The sequence below is a fragment of the Coenobita brevimanus genome, chromosome 7 (genome assembly GCF_032717465.1).
Source record: "Coenobita brevimanus isolate Jiangsu-jjx chromosome 7, ASM3271746v2, whole genome shotgun sequence".
Taxonomy (NCBI): Eukaryota; Metazoa; Arthropoda; class Malacostraca; order Decapoda; family Coenobitidae; genus Coenobita; species Coenobita brevimanus.
Window position 1 is genome coordinate 36,638,590 of NC_136960.1, and position 21,712 is coordinate 36,660,301.

The 21,712-nt window shown below is 42.9% G+C and overlaps 2 protein-coding genes across 2 annotated transcripts in view; one reads left to right on the forward strand and one right to left on the reverse strand.

The window, feature by feature from the left end:
- Positions 1-12,681, forward strand: part of LOC145404334 (annexin B9-like) — a 14,126-nt gene extending 1,445 nt beyond the window's left edge. Inside the window, exons 3-8 of the mRNA XM_080275858.1 lie at positions 1,716-1,892; positions 2,931-3,103; positions 4,045-4,217; positions 6,093-6,257; positions 6,682-6,863; positions 12,625-12,681. Of these exons, the coding sequence (XP_080131984.1) occupies positions 1,716-1,892; positions 2,931-3,103; positions 4,045-4,217; positions 6,093-6,257; positions 6,682-6,863; positions 12,625-12,681 (927 nt within the window). The remainder of the gene's footprint in view (positions 1-1,715; positions 1,893-2,930; positions 3,104-4,044; positions 4,218-6,092; positions 6,258-6,681; positions 6,864-12,624) is intronic.
- Positions 12,682-16,251: 3,570 nt separating this feature from the next.
- On the reverse strand, positions 16,252-21,686 carry LOC145404343 (calpain-B-like). The gene is made up of 5 exons (XM_080275869.1): positions 21,555-21,686; positions 20,802-20,937; positions 19,378-19,499; positions 16,596-16,797; positions 16,252-16,337 (listed from the first exon to the last, which is right to left on the reverse strand). Exons 1-5 carry the CDS (start codon positions 21,684-21,686, stop codon positions 16,252-16,254), a joined length of 678 nt encoding a protein of 225 aa, XP_080131995.1.
- Between the last annotated feature and the right edge of the window lie 26 nt (positions 21,687-21,712).

The following is a 21,712-nucleotide window of genomic DNA, read 5'->3' on the forward strand; positions in this document are numbered from 1 at the left end:
CCTTAATCCCATTCAGCCCAAAGACTTTTTTTTTTTTTTTTTTTTTTTTTTTTTATAAATAATATCATTTTCTTTATACCAAAGTTTCCCTGTTCTTGGTGGTGAAAACTTTACAACAGACTTTCTCTGCACTCAAACCATCAGTCCTGCTGTATATACCCATTTTCACAGGTGTACTTTTAACAGCGTCTCCCCACCCACCCACCACCACAATTCTGGCTCATTCCATTCCTTTCACCCACGCCTACTTCTTCACACCCAGCAGTTGCATTTATAGAAGATTGAAATAAGGCCTCACTACTATCAAACCACAAATCCTACAACAGCCATTTTCACAGGGTGTAGTCTCCCACCTCAACTCCACCACCCACCAAATTACCAGCACATCCTGCGTATTCCTTTGCTTACCACGCACATTTCTTTACCTTCCTGGACTCATTCTTGGAGGATATTTTTAAGTATACCATCAATACATTCAAGCCACTAATTCTACAGCACCCATTTCCACAGGGCATGCTTTCCTGACCCAGCCCCATTTCCCATGACATTTCCATCCCCTCATAATCGTGCCTTTGCTCACCACTCCCATTTACTGTATTTACCCACTCCTCCCTCCCTCCCTTTGACGGATTCATAGATCAAAGCAGGTCACACACACAGTAGTCATTTCACCTTAACCTGGGCTAGAGTTTCTTCCTTTTGCAGCTAATTTCACGTAGTTCAGTGGCAAAAGAGAGAGAGAGAGAGAGAGAGAAAAGAATACCATGCCTCTACATCCTTTCCATACCACTTCATCGTGACTGGCGCAATATTTTAGTGTTTATTGTTACAACTCAGCATTCAAGGTGGAGAGATGACAATTTTAGGCCTAGTTAGTGCAAAAAGAGTGGTTAATTATATTCCTGTTATCTTCAGTCTGTGTTATTTAGCTTAGCAGAGACTTGTCTAACTGAAGAGGTTAGATATAGCATTCTTAATCCCCCCCCCACCTCTCTCTCTCTCTCTCTCTCTCTCTCACAAACCCTAAATTTTCACGCTTTCCGTTAATCAAACGTTGACCATGGAGGTAAACTTTCCATAACTGGCAAGAAAGGATTAGTCCTTTGAAGTACACACAGCACACGGACAAAAATTTATCAGGGACTGCCATCCTATGCTGTAAACAAATATGTGACTGAATCAAGCAAAAACAAAAAAAAAATAAAAAATGAAAAAAATAAAAACAGTCGTTACTCTGAACTGACTGTGCGTATTAAAAAACATCCATAATAAGACATAAATCTTATATGTAATTTGTGGGAGAGAGACCATAGAAGGTAAAACTTTCTCAATGGTTGGTTGTAAAGATTGGCTCTCAAAATCTCCAAATTCCATGACCCATAAAGAGCCAAAATCTCCAAATTCCATGACCCATAATTTTACTTTTATTTTCATTCCTTCTTCCTTTTTCCTCTCTTTTTTAAATATGATGGTGGGCACTTTTTTTTCTTTGGGTTTGGTTAATTTTTTTTCTTTTAGCTGAATGAAGTCATCCATTGTAAGCAGGATTAATGTAGAAAGTTCTTTTTTCATCTCTAAGACGGTAATCGTGATAGTTATTAACGTGATAGAGAGAGAGAAAGAGAGAGAGAGATTAACAGAAGGGATGTTCAGAGTTGACAGTTCACAGTTATAGAGTTAAATCAGTGCATCTTTCCCCCTTCACACCACAACAGTTCCACCCAACCGTGAGACCCAGCACCCGCTTCGATGCCGCCGCCGACGCAAACACCCTGAAGAAGGCGATGAAGGGGATGGGCACGGATGAGGCGGCAATCATCAAGGTCCTGGCTGTCCGCCCCTCCGTCCAGCGCCTGGCCATCCTCGAATACTACAACAGCACCTTTGAGAGGGTTGGTTATGTGGCAGTGATAAGTCTCCGTGGTTACAAGTCTGTTGTGGGAGGGGGGGAAGTATAATTGGTTTGTTTTCATCAGACAAAATTAGGCTACTCACAACCGGAATACCAGCTCGTGGTTGCATAAACTTCAATAATCCGTATTTATAGGGCAGGAATAACACTTCTTGATTGCTAGTCTAACCCACCCACCACTCTACATACACTTAGCCATCACCAAAACTAAAATTGGGTACGGGGTAGTTCTCTTACCATAACTTGGGTGAAGGAGAGGGATGCCTTCGCCTGATTACACTGATATGACTGTGTTGCTCCACTGCCCAGTTTTACAAGCATCCCTCAGTTCCCTCCTTACTCCCCACAAGGAGGATAGTGGACTGCAAAAGTGTAATGTCAGCCTACAGTCCATTGGGTTCACATTTCAGATGAACCTGTGGCTTCAGCAGCAGCAACTATTGTTGCCGCATCAATCATTTTTAATATAACCTTTAATGCTACTAAGTACTGTAGTTTATTTCCAGAGCACAGGATAATAAACTCAGCTGTTCTATCCTTGTTACTCTGACTCAAGGCAATAATTTTCCCACTGCTGAGTCAAAGTAATTTTGGATGCATTTGGTTGTTTCTAGAGAAGATATTATAACTGAAGGCTTCTCATCTGGGGTCCTTACCTTATTCTCACAGTTCAGCTACCATGCATACTGCCGGTATTTTTTTTATGTATACGTCCTGATGTGCAGGAAGTTTAATTGTGGCTATGCTGTCTGGTTTCAGTATTGCAGTATGCAGTTTTGCACAACAAAATTATGTATTGATTAGCAGGGCACCAGCACTGAGGACCATAAATTTATGCCCCAGCCACTAACATGTTAACAGGATGTCAGTTGATATGATCAGTTAATTACAGGTTAATCAAGCAGTCACCTAGTGACTGAATGTCAGACCATTTGACCAGAATAAGCAAAATAAATAAATCATACTAATGGACATGGCACACAATTCACCTGTACCTCTCCCCCTCCCCTCCCCACAGGATCTGCTTAAGGACTTGAAGAAGGAGCTGAGCGGTAACTTTGAGGACGTGATCGTGGCTATGATGACGCCCATGCCTGAGTACCTGGCCAAGGAGCTGCATGACGCCATCAAACTCAAGCATGCTGAGGTCATTGTTGAGATCCTCTGCTCCTATCAGAATGTCATGATCAAGTAAGTACAGTACCAAGGAGTGGGTAAGCCTGCATAAGGAAAGAACAGGAAGGGTTGTTGTTGTTGTTGTTGTTGTTTAACCCTGGGTCTGTCTGGCTGAGCAGACCCATGAACTACAGGTAAACAGTTGCTTCTGTGGAGCTGTCTTACAGGTACAGTACTGTACGATACATACGTTGTTTAGGGATCCGATGCCCCCTTGTGGTAGATGGTGTCTCACCAGGATCTAGGTGGGGTCCTTCCTCACAGTGTGGCTCCATGGTGGATGTCACAGCTGCTTCACTCCACCCAGGGTAAACAGCACCACCACATGTAGGCCTTTCATCAGCGCCTTGTCTTTAAAGTGAAGGGGGTAATGTTTCTTCAGTTCATTAAGGCGTTGTACAACCAACATTCAACAGCCATATGGAGGACCTACTTTGAGCCAGGTTAACATGAATGAGCCATAGAAATGGACATATGTATACCGAAGGGGTCTAATGCGTCTCCTCCAGGTCCATCAAGGCATCCTATGAATGTCAGTTCATTGATCATGTGGAAGAGGGCTTTAATTGGTTTGTTTACAGCTGAGGGAACTTGGTCGCTCCTACAAGCTGGATATTAGGTCCTGATTGCGTGGAATTCAGTGATCCTTTGTGTTGAGGCAGAAAAGAGTCTCCCTGGTTACTAGTCAAATCCTCCATCCTGTCTGACTATTTCTGGCCATCAACTGAGCTGAAAAGAGTTAGAGATCTTTGTCATATGAAGACATGTTAACTGTCATCTGAGCCAGGTTGAGAGGACTGTAGATAGTGAAGGGGGTGTTGTTTCTCCCATATATCCATCAAGTCCAACAAGTGGCAGTTTGACTATCATGAAGGACCTAATCTGAGCCAAATTAAAGTGGGCAAACCATAAATAAATGCATCCGTATATTGAAAGGGGTATTGTTCCTCCCGTAGGGCCATCAAGGCATCCTACAATCAGCAGTTCGATGACAGCCTGGAGGAGGACCTGAAGGATGGGCTGTCGGGCATCTTCGAGAGTCTGATGTTGTCCATGGCGTCGGCGCACAGAAGCGATGAATACAGGGAGGAGAATAACGAGGCCATTGCCAAGAAGCTTTACAACAATGGTACGTGGATGGGGAATGGGGAGTAGTAGTAGCAGTAGTGCCACAGTAATAGTAGTAGTAGTAGTAGTAGTAATGCTATAGTGATAGTAATAGTAGCACTGTATTTGTGGTAGTAGTTGTAGTAGTAGTAGTAGTAGTTGTTGTTGTTGTTGTTGTTGCTGTTAGTAATAGTAGTAGTAGTAGTGCTATAGTGATAATAGTAGTAATAGTAGCACTGTATATGTAGTGGTAGTTGTGGTAATAGTAGTAGTAGTAGTTGTAGTAGTAATTCTATAGTGATAGTAATAGTAGCACTGTATTTGTGGTAGTAGTTGTAGTAGTAGTAGTTGTTGTTGTTGCTGTTGTTGTTGCTGTGTTAGTAATAGTAGCACTGTATTTGTGGTAGTAGTTGTAGTAGTAGTAGTTGTTGTTGTTGCTGTTGTTGTTGCTGTGTTAGTAATAGTAGTAGTAGTAGTGCTATAGTGATAATAGTAGTAATAGCAGCACTGTATATGTAGTAGTAGTTGTTGTTGTGTTAGTAGTTGTGGTAGTAGTTGTTGTTGTTGTTGTTGTGTTAGTAGTAGTGTAGGTGTTGTTGTTGTGTTAGTAGTAGTAGTAGTAGTTGTTAGTGATGGTGTTGATGTTGTGCTTGTAATAGAAGTAGCAGCAGCAGCAGCAGCAGCAGCACTAGTAGTAGTAGAAGTAGTAGTAGTTTGTAGCAGTAGTTTGTAGTTGTAGCAGTAGTACAGTAGTAGTAGTAGTTGTTGTTGTTGTAGCCCCAGGTTCATCTGAAATATGAACCCAGTGGACTGCAGGCTGAAGTTGTCCTCGTACAGTCAACCATCCTCCTTTTAGGGAATATGGAAGGCAACATTTTTATAATCGGGTAGGAGAGCCACCTGGTTATATTGGTGCCACCATATGAAGGCATCCCTCTTTAGCACTGGGGGAGGGAGGGGAGATGCTCATATACAGGGTGGTACTTATATAACACTCCTCTTCCACTCCTCCGGTCCATCTGTTGTGTGTTGTGGGGATGGCACTGTTGGCGTTATCAGTGCCCACCCTGCATCATTTAATTATTTACTGCTCCCACTGCCACTCCCACACCCACATCAGTAGACTGGGCCATGTAGACATGGCTCAGTCTGCTGGTGTGGGTGTGGGAGTGAATTTTTATGTGGTGTGGGTGTGGTAGTTGAATTTTTAGTGGAGTGTTTTTACGGACCATCCTCTGTTATTATTTTATGTTTCTTTTGATAGTGTATGATGAAGTAATTTGGTGTGTTTAGTCTCTCTCTCTCTCTCTCTCTCTCTCTCTCTCTCTCTTTCATTATCATCACCACCCTCACCCTCACTGGGATTAGATTAACTCTCCTTATGAATCTGTCAAGCTTATCAGAACAAAGATAAGCAGAGTAAGGCCTGGGTTTAGTGTGAATAGCTTTGTGAACTGCCAGATTACCTTTGAATGATAACGTAATCCCATCCATCAGTTCACACATCGCCGCATTCATTGACGTTCCGATATAAAACTTACTAGGCCATTTTATTATTCTTTCTACTTTTTTTCATCATCTGCATATTCATCCTGCAAACTCTGTATTCTGTAATCTCTTAGCTGTTCCTTTTTTGTCGACCTATACTTTATCGACACTAATTGTTACACTTCTTGATTTCTCTTGTTATCCATAGTCTGTTCTTATATCACTTATCTGCCTCATTTATGTCTTCCTCCATTTTGTTTTATCTACACATTCATTCATACATTTCCTGATTTCTCTTGTTAAAACACTCATTCATCACCCCAATTTCTCTTGCAGGGCAAAGGTTAGGTAATTTAATGGTTGGTTAGAGTACAAAAAATATATAATAGTTTTCCACATGCTGTTGCAGGACAAGGACTATCTGAGAGCGATATGATTGCTGCACTGTCCACCTGTTCCTTCAAGCAGCTGCATGGGATCTTCGTGGCGTACTACACCATTGCAGGCAGGACCCTCGGCGAGACCTTTGACCAAGAGTACAAGGGACAGGAGAGAAATAACATGAAGGCTATATGTGAGTCACGAGGGTTGAAAGAGGCCAATATATGTGTGGAATTGCTGTTACTGATAGATTATATTGAATTTGTTGCTGGTACAATTGATAGCAGAAATTGGCTTCAAGTTTTCCTGCATGATACATCCATCCATCCATTATCATGTGTGTTCCCACATACACAGTGGCCCACATTGTAGATATTGATATTAATATATACCCATATATATTTATATGTATACTGTACTGTTTCTATATAAGATATATATATATATATATATATATATATATATATATATATATATATATATATATATATATATTTATCTTTCTTTTTCATCATTGTCGTCTATACTGTTGTTGTCTGCCCTTTTCTGTATGTTTCCACACTTGTGATTTACCAGGCATATAGTGCCGTTTACATATTCGCCCATCACTCTTGCAGTCCAGTGCCTTGAGAAGCGTGTTGCGTTCTTTGCTGAGGCATTGCATAAGGCCATGGCAGGAGCAGGAACTAAGGACAAGGACCTGATCCGGCTGATGGTGTCCCGTGCTGAGGTGGACCTGGCCAGCATCAAGACCGAGTACCAGTCCATTTACAGCAAGTCACTCGAGGCTGACATCAAGGTACGTGGGGGTTAAGAAGGACTTTTGTTTAGTATATAGCTTGTTCCGCCTCTTGACCCGCTAACTTCAGGAGGTGATGATATGCTGATTTTTGAGTAAGAAATACTATATTAACATGGGTCCAATTTTCAACCATTGTGAGAGTCATATTTAAAGATGACCTTATGGGTTAATTATGAGGGAGGCCTTTTTTGTCCATAAAGTCATCAGAAATTGTAACTTTGTAATAGCTGAGAACTGAACACTTGTTGATATAGCATTCTAAAATCCTATTTAGCTCTATAATCACTCTCTGAATTTAGTGCAAGAAGTCTCACATCACCCTTTATAGTTGTGAACAACAGTATGGGGCCATATTTTAGTTGAACGAATATGAAAATCGTCCATAACAATCAGGAAGATCTGTTGGGTCTGCATTACTGTGTTTTGTAAGTCATTGTTCACTGTCCTTTAATTTATCAGTATGAACTGAATGAATATTAATGTCTGCAACTATATACAGGGTGTCTAAGGGGAAAGGACATAGTTCATAAATGATAGGTGATGGTCTTCTAAAAAAAAAAATAATGATTATCAAAAGGAGCTCAAATCTCAACCATTATGGAGCTACAGTTACTGATGACCTTATGGGCAAAAATGATCTCCCTCACAAATCACCTACAATATAATCAGTATTTGTAGCTCCAGTGGCTGATATTGGAATCCATGGTGATATACTGTTTTTTTTTTTTTTTTTTTTTTTTTTTTTTTTTTAATAAAGAACTCCCCCATCTGCCATTCCCAAAGTTTTACCCATTCATCCTGGGGACACGTGTATATATGAAGTCGAGATCTGAGTATGGAAGCTGCAGGAGGATGACATGAAGGTGTGTTGATGTGTTGATGTCTATATGTGTGGGTGTGAGACTCTGGTATGGCAGAAGTGTAGCATCTCAAGAGTTAGAGCAGTGGAAATTGAGCTGTTGAGGATTGTGGGGTGTGCAGAATGAGAGAGAGAGAGAGAAAGAGAGAGAGAGAGAGAGAAAGAGAGGGAGAGAGAGAGGGAGAGAGAGAACAGTGTGATCCAGGAAAGATGTTGATTAAGGTTGAGGAATGTGTGTGAAGTGCGCAGGTTCTGCCGAATGGATGAGAGAGAGCGAGCAAGAGGCAGACAGAGACAGAGAGAGAAACAATGTGATCCTTTAAAGATGTGGATTAAGGTTTAAGAATGTGTGTGGAGTGTGCAGAATAGATGAGAGAGAGAGAGACCAATGAGACCCAGGATGTGGATTAAGGAAGTCTGATGATAATAGGGCAGGAGAGATTATGTTCAGTTGTTATGAATTTGAAGGTGGAAAGATGGCAAGGTAGACCAAGAAGTTGAATGATGGATATTGTATGTATTTGTGAAGAAAGTATGATATGGAAGTTGAGGAGGCAGGGGATTTGACAGGGGATTGAATTAATTAGATGAAATATGTATAGAGAGGCACAGGGCAAGAATTTGTCACTCCTTTCTCAGCTTGACAGTTAACAATCTTAACCATGTGGTATGTGTATTTATAGATCATCTACACAGAAAGATACAATAGCAAAGGTTAGAGTTGTGAGACAGAGACCAAAAAAGACTTGGGCTGATGTCATAAAGTTACATCAAGGTCTAAAGGACTAAAAAGAGAGGCTGCTAGAGATTGAGCAGTATGAAGAACTGCTATTAGGTAACCTAGGGTGACGCATGCAAATTAAGCAAATTGTCCACGGTGGTTAGATCTGTAGAACCAGGATTCCATTGGCTTGAATGATGTGTGAACAATTGTTAGGCCATATCCTGAGGCATGCTGATGAGAGTTTTTCCAATTTTCGTGCTCTCTGGTTATTTCTGAATCCTACCTCACTTAATATTTAGATGGAAAAAAGTGATGTTGGTGATGGTGATGATGATGATGTTGGTGATGATGGTGATGATGATGATGTTGGTGATGATGGTGATGATGATGATGATGATAATAAGTGGTATACCTTAAACGGACATCAGAATTGTTAGTGACAAAAATAATTGTTACTTGAGATTACAGTAGTAAGATCCATACAAGGTCTTGGAATGGAGCATGTGCACTTGCTTTGGTGGTCACCTTCATACAGGGGAATATAAATGACCCAGCCCTGTTGAGTATTATCCAGTATTCATTTAAGCTTAGTTTTTTTTTTATCTTGTTTTGCTATCTGATTTTATTACGCATTAATAGTAGAGCTGAAGGTATGCTTCACAGTATGTAGATTATTTTTTACATACATACGTATATTATTTTTTATTGTCAGATTTATTCTTTATATGCCGTTCTTTTGGACTTCATTTCTCTTACTCGAGCATGTTGCAGGTTCTTTTTCCGATCATCTATTTTTATGTGATGTACTTTCTTAGTGGATGATATGATTTTCCTACTCTTTATTTTCATCCCTTTCCTAACCTAACTTTTCCTTTTATCTTAGCCTTTCATTTCCTTACTTTCCATGCTCCTCATTGATTGGCCTTTCTTCCTTCCTTTCATTCCTCCCTTCTATGATTGGCCTTTCTTCCTTCCTTTCATTCCTCCCCTCTATGATTGGCCTTTCTTCCTTCCTTTCATTCCTCCCCTCCAAACTTCTCTTTTGCTCCCTTCCTAACTTCTTTACTTCACACATCCCAGCTTCTCTTTTCCTTCCTTCCTAACCCCTCCCCTTGTCGTAATCTTCTCTCTCCCTTCTTCAACTATTCCACTCACCCTCATCTTCACTTCATGTCTCTTATGTTACTAACTGACCTTCTCCTCACACACTAACAAACTAAAGTGGTATCTTCTCCTCTTCCTAATATTGAACAATATCTCCTCATCCCACCAACTCCGTAACCTCTCCTTTCCTCGCATTCTAACAACATACAGTTTTCCCTTTTGTACACCCTTCCTAACATCTCTCTCTTCCCTCCTTTCATGACAACATATAGCAGTAGCTTCCCCCTTCTGTGCTCTTCCTAACTTCACCTGCTCTACTCCTTTTCTAACCTCTCCTCCCTTCCTAACAACATCCAGTATCATCACTGTACTCCCTTCTTAACCTTTCCAGTCCTCTTTCCATAACCCTTTCCACTCCCCTCCCCCTGATCTTCTCTTCTTTACCCATCCTAACCTCTCCTCTTTTATCCTCTATCCCTAGCCTCCTCACTTAGTCCCTAACTCCTCCTGTCCACTTTTCCTAATGTCTCTTCTGCGTCCTCCCTAACCTCCCTTTCTCCTCCTCCCTCCCAAACCTCCTCCTCTCCTCCTTCCCAAACCCTCCTCTTCTCCCTCCCTAACCTCCCTTTCTCCTCCCTCCCAAACCTCCTCCTCTCCTCCCTCCCAAACCTCCTCCTCTTCTTCCTTCCTAACCTTCTTCTCTCCTCTGTCCCTAACCTCCCTTTCTTCTCCCTTATGAACTTCAAATTTTCCTCCCTCCTGAGTTTCTCACTCTTTTCCTTCCCTAATCTTCATCTCTCCTCCCTCCCCATTCTGGTTCCTCCCCACTTATCCCTCTTGTGCCCCTCCAGGCTGACACCACGGGGGATTACAGGAAAATGCTGCTGGCACTGGTCAATCCCAATTATTATCTCTAGGCTAACACCACACACCCAATTAACACCATTAATAGTTAATATATTTTTTTTTAGTTTAGTTATTTTTTCTGATAGCTTATTCTTGCCATCAGCAGACAGCTTTATTCAGCTTAGGGATTAGTTTTTGGCCTTAATGGGGTTAGATACAGCCTTCATTCACCCCGTCACTGCAGCAAGTCCATCTTAGATTGCTTAAAATTGTTTGATGGTGGCAAGAACTAAACAGACGTCTTTGTAATGAGGTGGTTGAATAGAAAGCAAGTGCTGAGAAAGTTATTTGATTATCTGTTTATTCATTCTAAGCAAAGATGTGTATCTAACCTAATATTTTTGCTAACTTTTTAAGAGATAAATTGATAGAGTATATATTTTGAATTTATGCAAGTTATACGGGATAAGTTTTGCATTCGAGTATACTGTATATATGTGCTTTTAGCCCATTTCTATACGTAAATTAAAGGTTAGAATGTACATTTTAAACCACTGTAGGAAAAAATTAGAGGTGCAGTGCAAATTTTTTTCTTTTTTTTTCTCACTTTTAGAGATTGATTTTGAGTTGGAGTATATTTATATATTTTTGCCCACTTTATTTTGTGCTAAATTTTTAAGAGATAAATTAGAGTTGGGGTATACATTTTTACCCATTTTTCAACTAATTTTTAATTGGAATACATCTTTTTATACAGAACATCAACAAATACTGTAGAGGTTTTTGAATCAATAAATGTACTGAGATTTTGAGTAAATGTATTGACTCCTCCTTCACTAGGGAGCTGTTGCATTGAATAAAATTGGCTGTAGCGAGAGTAGGGTGAAAAGGCATCATCTTACTGAGGGTGCTAATCTTGGAAGTAATAGGAGAAAGTTAGTGCGATGAAGTAGATGAAATGAGATATAGAGTAATTCAAGACTTAACACACCCCTGTCTGCCTTGCCAAGCAGACTCATCAGCCACTGATAAGCATCCGCCACTGTGGGCTTTTTCCATGTGTTCCGTTTTGTAATTACCTGTGTTTGTTTAACCTGGGTTTGTTTAACCCATTCACAGCAGTGGCGTGTTTTCCATCTTTTTTCCACTACTGGACAAGTACATACAGCTTTGGAATGGCCTGTGTATCGGGAGGGTAACCAGGGGTTTATCTAACCCGTCCAGTTCAGTCATTCTTAAATTTCCTTTTGTCATCTGGAGGTGTAGTAGTAAAATGAACAAAAGAAATTAGTAAAATAAATACAGTAAAGAAGAGAGTAATAGTATTCCTAAAAACAGTACTGCAACTCATGAAAAGGATAAGGGATTACATGAGCAAGAGGAACACTTGCCAGAAATGTCGAGTCACACCACAACTAAACCAAATGTTGGATGCAAAGGTTGTTTTCTTTACTGTAGGAGTTACTTATGGCCTGTTGTGCCGTTTTTGTACTGTTGTGATGGTGGGAGTGTGGTGTATGTGGAAGAATAAACAAGTAAAATTACTGGGGTTCTATCACAAATATTGTTTTAATGAGTCGAATCAGGGCAGGAGCTGTTCTTTCCATTCATTAAATTTGGCCATGAGTGTTTGCAAGTAATAATTTCTGTGACCTTGATCTTTGCCCTTTACCCCTTGACCACCTGATATGATAGTGAATGATAGTGAAAGTCTGAGCTGCCTGTTATCTGTGAATGTTTAGACACAGATAATGGTAGTTTTTGAAAGAATGTGACACCAACAGAAAATGGTAAAGTGTAATATGGAAAATAAATTGCCAGGGTAAAGTTGCTGTGAAGCCTTGTATCTCACCTAGACAGGAAAAGCAATAGATGTATAAAGAGAAAATAAAAAGATCAGTGAAGATATGAAGCCATGGTAAATATTCAGAAATAACCATAGACAGAGCAGTAAACAGGTATCTGTTGATGTACCTGCAGTAAGTAAACCAGTATACATCAGAATATATATATATGGGTAACTTGTCCCAGTGTTGGTTGGAAGGGGAGATATTTTGTTCACAGTGGATGAGGAGGGGGGGGGGAATCCTCTCTCTTTCGTATGTACATTTTCCCTACATTGTCCCATTTTGAACTGTTTAATTTGTCTACATCTTCCCTAAATTGCCCCTCTGTGAGCAATTTAACTTGTTTACAGCTTTTCTACATCAACTTTTCTTCCTCAGAGTGAAGCTTCTGGAGACTACAAGAAGCTTCTGCTTGCTCTTCTCAACCCCAACTAGTAAGTGCAGCAGCCAATAATCCAGCACCACACACCATCTCCAGCACTTGCAGCACCACCTTCCACAGTAGATACCTTGTTTCACAAGAAATATCACCAGGCAACTTTGAGCACCAGTAATGCACCATTTTCACCAGCCACCATCTGCAGCACAACGTATTTGCAGCACCAGCTTGCACAGTAGATACCTTTTAGCACTAGAAGTATTACCAGGCACCATTGGACATCAGTTATTTACCATTTTCACCAAGCATGGTATATTTGCAGCACCACCTTGCATGGTAGATACTTTGTAGCACCAGGAACAGCACCAGGCATCATTGAACATCAGTTTTTCACCATTGTTGTATTCCTGTGTTGCACTTCATCCAAACTCAGTTGTACATTTTTGCACAGCCAGGGATATTGTGTTGTAGCATCAGTCCATACACTTAGCTGGTAGCTCATGTAAATCAAGCATGTTCAAACAATAACTAACACTATTTACGTAGCTAGAGTTGCTCTTAAGTTTTGCTCATTGTTTGTGCCATTTCAGATACTCATTGCACTTAGCTGGTAACTCATGTAGATCAAGCAGATTGTAACACTAACTAGCACTTAGTAGGTAGAAAGAAACATACCCGGTACGCAGTTTTATGGTTGGTGTTAGTGCCTTTTCAATTATTTATTATTACTATTTTTTCAAAGTAGGTATTGTACTGTATTATTATTATTTAAGTTTTTAACATTTCAGTATAACTGTTACTTCCATAGAGATTGCAGTGCTAAATATAATCCAAATTTTACGGATTGCAACCAACATACAGAATAGAGCTAGTATGAAATACAGTATATTCATCAGTTTGTGATGAGTATACATGAATTATGATCTCTGATAAACATAAGCTTTTATAAAATGATTTGAATAAAATATAATTGGAATACAATATATACTTTGATTATAGAAAGCAGTTCATGCATAACACTGCTGCTCCACTCCGCTGGGATATTTTTGTGTGTTGTGGGGATGGTTCAGTCAACGTTATCCATATCTGTCCTGCATCATTTATTCAGTTCCTACTTCCACTGCCATACTTGCACCCACACCAGCAGCCTAAGCCATCCTTGTAATATATCAGATACCTTCATGTAAGATTCTAGTGGAAGCAGTTTAAGGACCACACATAAGATTACATCACAGTATATCATGTCATAATTTCAGTCTTAAGAGTTCTGTCTATCTATCTATTGCCAGACGCTTCAATCCCGTATGGGGTGGCTACAAACAAATTGCCTCCACGTCGCCCTGTCTGCCGCCATTTCAATACCCTGCTCCCAACTCACCCCCCCCCTCTCATATACCTCTCCACTCCATCCCTCCATCTCATATACCTCTCCACCCCATCCCTCCATCTCATCCTCAGCCTGCCTCTCCCTCTCCCCCCCGCCACCTCACTCACATATACTCTCCTCGTCAGTCTCTCACCCTCCATCCTCTCCACATGGCCAAACCACCTCAGTGTGTTCCTCCTAATGCTTCCTATCACATCCACATCCACACCACAATGCTTCTTTATATCCTTATTTGTCAGTCTGTCTCTCCATGTGACTCCACAGGCTCCTCTAAAATAACTCATTTCCACTGCTTTCACTCTTGACTTGTGTCCTTCCAACAACATCCAAGCTTCACTTCCATACGTTAGAGTTGGTATCACAATACTGTCATGTAGTAACTTTTTCACTTCCATGCTCACTTTCCTGTTTCTTATCACTGCTTTCAAGGAACCAGCAACCTTTCTTCCTTGTTGTACCCTTTCAAGCACTTCACCCTCCAAACTTCCATCCTTACTCATCACACTACCCAAGTACTTAAACGTACTCACATTTTCCATTTCCTCACCATCCAGCCTCACTGTACATTCACTGACTTCACCTCTCTCGAAGACCATAACTTTACTCTTCCCTACATTCACCTTTAGATTCTGTTTCTTACACACTCTCCCAAACTCATCCATCAAGCCTTGCAGCTCCCCTTCATCTTCACTCAACAACACAGTATCATCTGCAAACAACAGTACAGGGAGTATCCAAACACTACCCTCTCTCACCAGGGCCACTCCAACATCCACTGCCCTACCTTGTACCTCTTTTATTACCCCATCCATGTACAGATTGAACAACCATGGAGACATGACACATCCCTGTTTCAACCCACCCTTCAAAGAGAAAAATTCACTCAGTTCACCATCCACACGCACTGCAGCCTTAGCTCTGTCATACATACTCTTTACAGCATTCAGCAACTTCCCGTCTACTCCATATAATCTTAATACTTTCCACAATCCTTGTCTATCCACCCTGTCATATGCTTTCTCCAAATCCATGAAAGTTACAAGATGGAATATATGTGATGTGAGAGTGTGCAGCACTCTTGGGTTTAATTTCCAAATGATAATGATATATGCATAGGCCTAATATTTGGTTTTGGGATGTAAGCCTCGACATTATAGGAATGTACTGTACAAGTACCTGTAAATAGCTCACTCTGGCCTTCATTGTATGCATAGATCGTTTAGGTGTAGCGGCCTTGCAGAGTATTATATTGATACAGTGATCATTTTGTGTTATCCACAATTATATGATACTTTTTTATTGGTCAGGGTAATACTGTATAGTGGTTGTAAGAAAGATGATGCGGTGAGTTCTGTATAAATATTATTCCAGCAATCTTAAATATCATTTGCAGCTGATGCCAGAATCAACTGTAATTACATATAGAATTTTATAAGGAATAGATTATAGTGAAGATAGATCACATTTCATATATCAGAATAGATGAACATAACCAAAATCTGAGTAATCAACAGCATTGCCATTCACGTGGGTGAGATATAAGGACTTGACTGTCAAGATCAGTAGCCCTTAAAAATGTCACAGCTAACAGAGTGGTTAGATCTCTGGCTTTAGGTCGTACAGTTTGGTTTTTGAGCTCCATATCTTCTCTTCATCCAGCTAGTACCAGGATGCTTATCCAAGTATCACCATAAAGTAGGCACAATAATCATGCACATTACTAGCTCAAGCACATGTCAGAAATCATAATGTGTACTAATTGTTTTTTGATAAATGTATCCAGATCCTCATGTGTTACAGGAAAGGGCAGGAGTATCGCATGTAGGTTAAGCCTGTTGCTGAAGGTCAGTACCCATTTTTTGAAGGAGATAGGAATGGTATCAGCATTAGAGTTTTGTCAGTAGTAGCCTCATCTTTGAAACCTGAGGATTATCAGCAGTTTGCATAGAAGAATTGTGTCAGTGGTGTCAGGAGCAGCTTCGCAATTGAGATTTGTGCCTAGAGGAGCATCATTGAGACTTGAGGAGTATCAGCAACAGAAGCTTATAGTTGTGTCAGTTGCATCAGGAGTAGTTGTGTCAGCAGCACTGAGACTTCTGGAACATGAGCAGTAGAAGCAGAAGGGTTGTGTTAGGAGTAGTTGTATCAGAATCTTTAACAGTGAGACTTGAGGAGCATCAGAAGTTGAGGAGTTATTAGTTGTGTCAGGAGCAGCTTCAGCTTCAAGACATGAGGAGGTTCAGCAGTAGATGGTGTCCTGGAGCCAGTCATTGAGGTAGAGTGTGGCTCGCTCTTCCTTCCCTTTGCTGTGTCTGCAGAACCGTTCTGTGGAGAGAGAACATGGTGAATTATAGAGAAAGGGATCACAGTATTTCATTTATTTTAACCTGACAGAGGTTTTTGTTCTTTTGCCGCCTAAGAAAAGGGATTAATATACTTTGTCCAGTTTAACTTGGCCTAGACCTCCGTCCTTTTGTTGCCTGTTTTCAGTCATTCATGTGGAAGCAAAGTCAGTGATGGAGCTGTCATTAACATAGAAACAAAGTCGGTGAAATGGCAACTTAAACTGCCATGTCAGCTTACCCAGCATAACTGAGATCCTGCAGGTTGCCATAAGGAAGTCCCTGAGTGAGATGTTGCCCAGATGGTCGCCATAGCGCACCACCACGAGGCCACGCAACCTCCTGGGCACCAGGTAGCCGAGATCCTTGAGGGCGTCACCAAGTCCCCAGGAGTGGCCGGAGAGAGAACCGGTTTGGGGGTCACGTCGTTTGTTGTAGACGTCCTGTAGGGGATGTGGAGAGGCTGTAGGTGGTTGGGAGGTGGTTGGGTTGGTAGGGAATGGTGTCTATACCTTTTTAATTTTAACTTGGGCTAAAATTGGCATACGGACTGGCTAGAGAGTTAATTGCTTTGGGGGTCATGTCCCTTTTTGTACATGTCCTGCAGGGTGTTGGAGAGGCTAGGTGGTTGGAAAGGAGATGCAGTAGCTAGATGAGGCAAATAAATGCAGGGGCTTTCGTACCGTTTCCCCTCATTGTGTGTACCTTTCCTACAACACCACTCATTCTGTCTCATTTCTGACCCATACTGCTCAAGCTCCTAAGATGGATGTTTACTTCACACCCCTTCCCCTCTCATTCCTCATGTTCTCCCAGTCTCATCCTATTAACAAAATTTCCCTTTCCTTGTCTCTCCCACACATTTCTCTCCCTTACTTCCTATTGTTCTTACCTATGCAGCCATTCCTTCTGTTTCCTCAAATCCTTTCCCACCTCACTCTCATTTCCCACCTTACACTCTTCTCCCACCTCACTCTCTTTTCTCACCTCACTCTCTTTTCCCACCTCACTCTCATTTCCCGCCTCATTCTCTTCTCCCACCTCACCCTCTTTTCCCACCTCACTCTCTTTTCCCACCTCTCACTTTCCCACCTCGCTCTCTTCTCCCACCTCACCCTCTTCTCCCACCTCACCCTCTTTTCCCACCTCAGTCTCTTTTCCCACCTCTCTCTTTCCCACCTCGCTCTCTTCTCCCACCGCACTCTCTTCTCCCACCTCGCTCTCTTCTCCCACCTCGCTATCTTCTCCCACCTTGCTCTCTTCTCCCACCTCACTCTTTTCTCCCACCTCACTCTCTTCTCCCACCTCACACTCTTCTCCCACCTCGCTCTGTTCTCCCACCTCGCTCTCTTCTCCCACCTTACTCTTTTCTCCCACCTCACTCTTTTCTCCCACCTCACTCTCTCTTCCCACCTCACTCTCTTCTCCCACCTCACTCTCTTCTCCCACCTCACTCTCTTTTCCCACCTCACTCTCTTTTCCTACCTCATTTCTTCACCCACCTCACTCTGTTTTTCTCACCTCACTCTTTTCCCACCTCGCTCTTTTCTCTCACCTCACCTTCTTTTCCCACCTCACTGCCTTTTCCCACCTCGCTGCCTTTTCCCACCTCGCTCTCTTCTTCCACCTCACTCTCTTCTCCCACCTCACTCTCTTTTCCCCCGTTTCTTGTCCGCCCACTTTCTTCTTCATCGTGTCTTTCACTCTATCTCATGTCTACTCCTACTCCTCAGGCCTTTCTTCACCCTTCCACCCCCTCCAGTCCCCACTTATTTCATTCCTCCCCAACCCACCACTCCCCTTCCACACCTCCCGCTCTTTCTCACTTCTGCCACCACCTTTGATCCATCATTCTCCCCCACTCTTTCCCACTCTTTTTCCTTTCTCACCCCCCTAGTCCACTCCCTTCCCTAGCCCACTCCCTTCCCTCGCCCCACTCCCTCTCCTAGTCCACTCCCCTCATCTCTAACTCATTCCCACTTTCTCCCTTCTCACTTGCTGATCCCACTCTCCCCCCTCACTCCCCTGTCCCATTCTTCCCTCTCATGCACTCCCCTATCCCACTCTCACCCCTCTTACTCTTTTATCCCACTGTCTTCCCCCTCACCCTTCCCTATCCCACTCTCTCTCCTCTTACTCACACCCCTATCCCACTCTCTCTCCTCTTACTCACACCCCTATCCCACTCTCTTCCCCCTCTCCCTTCCCTGTTCCATTCACTCCCCTATCCTACTGACTCCCCATGCAGTCACTCCCTTCTCACTTGCACTCATTCCCTTCTCTGTCCCGGTCACTCCCCGCTCACTCGCACTTACTCCATTATCCCACTCACTCCCCTATTCCACTCTCTTCCTCCCCTATCCCATTCTATCCCTCCCTCCCTCCCTCTCATCCCATGTCTTCTACTTTGTTTAGCTTCTGCTCCTACTCCTCGAGCCTCTTTTTCCTCACTCCAACTTTCCCTCCCTCATGCCACTTACCTCCCAGTCGTATTCTCTCCTCCATTCATTCTGCTCTCTCTCTCTCTCTTTCTCCACTATCCTTGCACACGTCCCACCCTCTCTTTACTCTCTCTCCAATCACCTTTCTTTCCCCACCCTCACCTTCTTTCCTCACTTTCACTTACCTGTTCCCATTCACCTCCTCCTCTCTCCTCTCTCTCATCCTACTCCCTGCCCCCTCTCCCCACTCACTTTCTTTTCCCACTCCTCCCCCACTCCCTACGCCCCACTCACCCCCCTTCTCCCCATTCACTCCCTTTTCCCACTCCTCTCTCCACTCTCTGTGCCCCACTAACCCCCTCTCTCCCCACTCACTCCCTACGCCCCACTTACCCCCCTCTCCCCATTCATTCCCTTTTCCCACTCCTCTCCACTCACTCCCTTTTTCCATTCCTCTCCCCACTCTCTACGCTTCACTCACCCCCCTCTCCCCATTCCTCCCCGCACTCCCCACTCTTCCCCCCACTCCCCACGCCCCACTCCTCCCCCCACTCCTCCCCCCTCTCCCCACGCCCCACTCACCACCCAGCGCCGTAGGGAGTATGCAAGGGGCTCAAATTCATAGTAGTCGACGTTGCCTGACAGGTCCCTATCCATCATGGCCAGGAGACTGCGGGTGAGGTCCAGGGAAAACTCGACCTCGCCTGTGGCAAAGAGATAGATAAATAGATAGATGAATGGATAGATGGGCAAGGAGGTAGGTAGGTAGGTGGGTGGAGGTTAATAGATAGATGGATGGATGGATAGGCAGGTAGGTGGAGGTAGGTAGATGGATGGATAGATAGGCAGGTAGGTGTAGATAGATGGATGGATAGATAGGCAAGGAGGTTGGCAGGCAGATAGGTGGAGATAGATAGGCAAGGAGGTAGGTAGGTGGAGATAGATAGGCAAGGAGGTAGGTAGGTGGAGATAGATGGGTGGATAGATAGGCAAGGAGGTAGGTAGGCAGGTAGGTGGAGATAAATAGATGGATAGATAGATAGGCAAGGAGGTAGGTAGGCAGGTAAAGTAGGTCTGCAGGTAGGTAGGTAGGTAGATGGACTGATATAGGTAGATAATGTGGGCATATAAATTTATAGTGTAAATAACAAATCGGATTAGGCTAGTAATTTCAAATGGCAGTAGGGAATCTAAATGTCTGACCTTATTATTATCATCATCATTATCGACCGACATAATAATAATAATAATAATAATAATAATAAAAATAATAATAAAAATAAAAGACGGCATTTATTGAGTGGTTGTTTAGAGTCGTGCTTTGAATGAAATCATGTGGATGTGAGAGGGTGGGTAGGCGGGTGGGGGGTTTGAGAGAGAGAATAGGAGATAGGGTGGGTAGAGGTGTGAGAGGGAGGGAGGGGGTATGAGTGGGTGGATAGGGGTGCTGGAGGGTGGGTGGGGTCGTGAGAAGGAGGGTGGGTGTGTGACGAAGGGCGAGGGTGTGAGAGAAGGTGGGTTGGTAGAAGTGTGTGAGGGAGGGACTGAGGGAGTGTAAGAGGGTGGATAGGGATGCGAGAAGTGGGTGGGGTCGTGAGAGGAAGGGTGTGTGAAAGGGAAGGTGGAGGGGGGTGCTAGGGTAGGAGTTTGATTGGGAGGATGGGGGTGTGAGAGGGAGGGTGGATGGGCGTGCGAGGTTAGGGGTTTGATTGGGAGGGTGGGGGTGTGAGAGGGAGGGTGGACGGGGGAGCGAGGTTAGGGGTTTGATGAGTAGGGTGGGTGTGTGTGCGAATGATGGAGAGTGCAACAGCGAATTGATTGAGAACCGAAGGAATGACACCAAGTTAAAATGATTGTTAGAAAGATAATAAAAAATGAACAAAATCAGTAAGGGGACGGTAACTGCCTTAGAAAATCGTAATTAAGAACAAGGTGATTAGGCCGTTAATGAGACCTGCCTGGGAAGATGTTAAGGCAAGGTGGTTATGGTGTAGAATAATACCTACCCTTGAATATGGTGTTCAGGACCTGTTGTAGCTTGGCCGCGTTCACTGTGCCGTCCTCTGCCGCCCTGGCCATGAACTCCATCCTCAGTACGTCTGGCGTCTGTCCTACCTGCACTACTGGCAGCCCGTCCACACCCTGTACGTAGTGCGGATTATTACTATTATTATTATTATTATTATTATTTTATTACTATTATTATTATTATTATTATATGTGATTTCTTTTATGTATTTTATCTTAGGTCATATTTTCGTCCCTTTGCAGTCAATTTCGCGTGGTTTAGGCAGAATGACGGTACTACGGCTCTGCATCATTTACTTAGCACTTCTTTGTGACTAGCACCATATTCTAGCGTTAATCTATTGTTACTACTCGGCACTCAGCATGGAGGGATGACAGTTTTAGGCCAAGTTAGGGTAAAAAGAGTATCGTCAGTTGTTGGAAAATAATAATACTTTCTCAGCAGTTGATAATATATTTTGGGTGAAGACGTCATTGTACTGAAGGGGTTTCCATTCACGTACATAAGCAGTTTTGTGGTTTATTTACATTGCAACACACACACACACACACACACACACACACACACACACACACACACACACACACACACACACACACACACACACACACACACACACACACACACACACACACACACACACACACACACACACACACACACACACACACACACACACACACACACACACACACACACACACACACACACACACACACACACTACTCACTTCCTCATCGTCGTCCATGTCCAACAGTCTGGCTTCCTCGTCGTTCTCTCTGATCACGCCGGGCGAGGGATTGGGGTGGAGAGGAGACAAAAGTTCAGAATTAGTGCACGCTGCGGTGTTCAAACTGCACATGTTCAAATTCATTATCAGTGTACGTT

Coding starts and splice junctions, on each gene's coding strand:
- LOC145404343 (XM_080275869.1), bottom strand. CDS start 21,686: ATGTGCAGTTTGAACACCGCAGCGTGCACTAATTCTGAACTTTTGTCT. Junction 16,798..19,377: donor ACTCCCTACGGCGCTGGGTG/GTGAGTGGGGCG, acceptor CATCCCCTACAG/GACGTCTACAACAAACGACG. Junction 16,338..16,595: donor CAGGATCTCAGTTATGCTGG/GTAAGCTGACAT, acceptor CTCTCTCCACAG/AACGGTTCTGCAGACACAGC.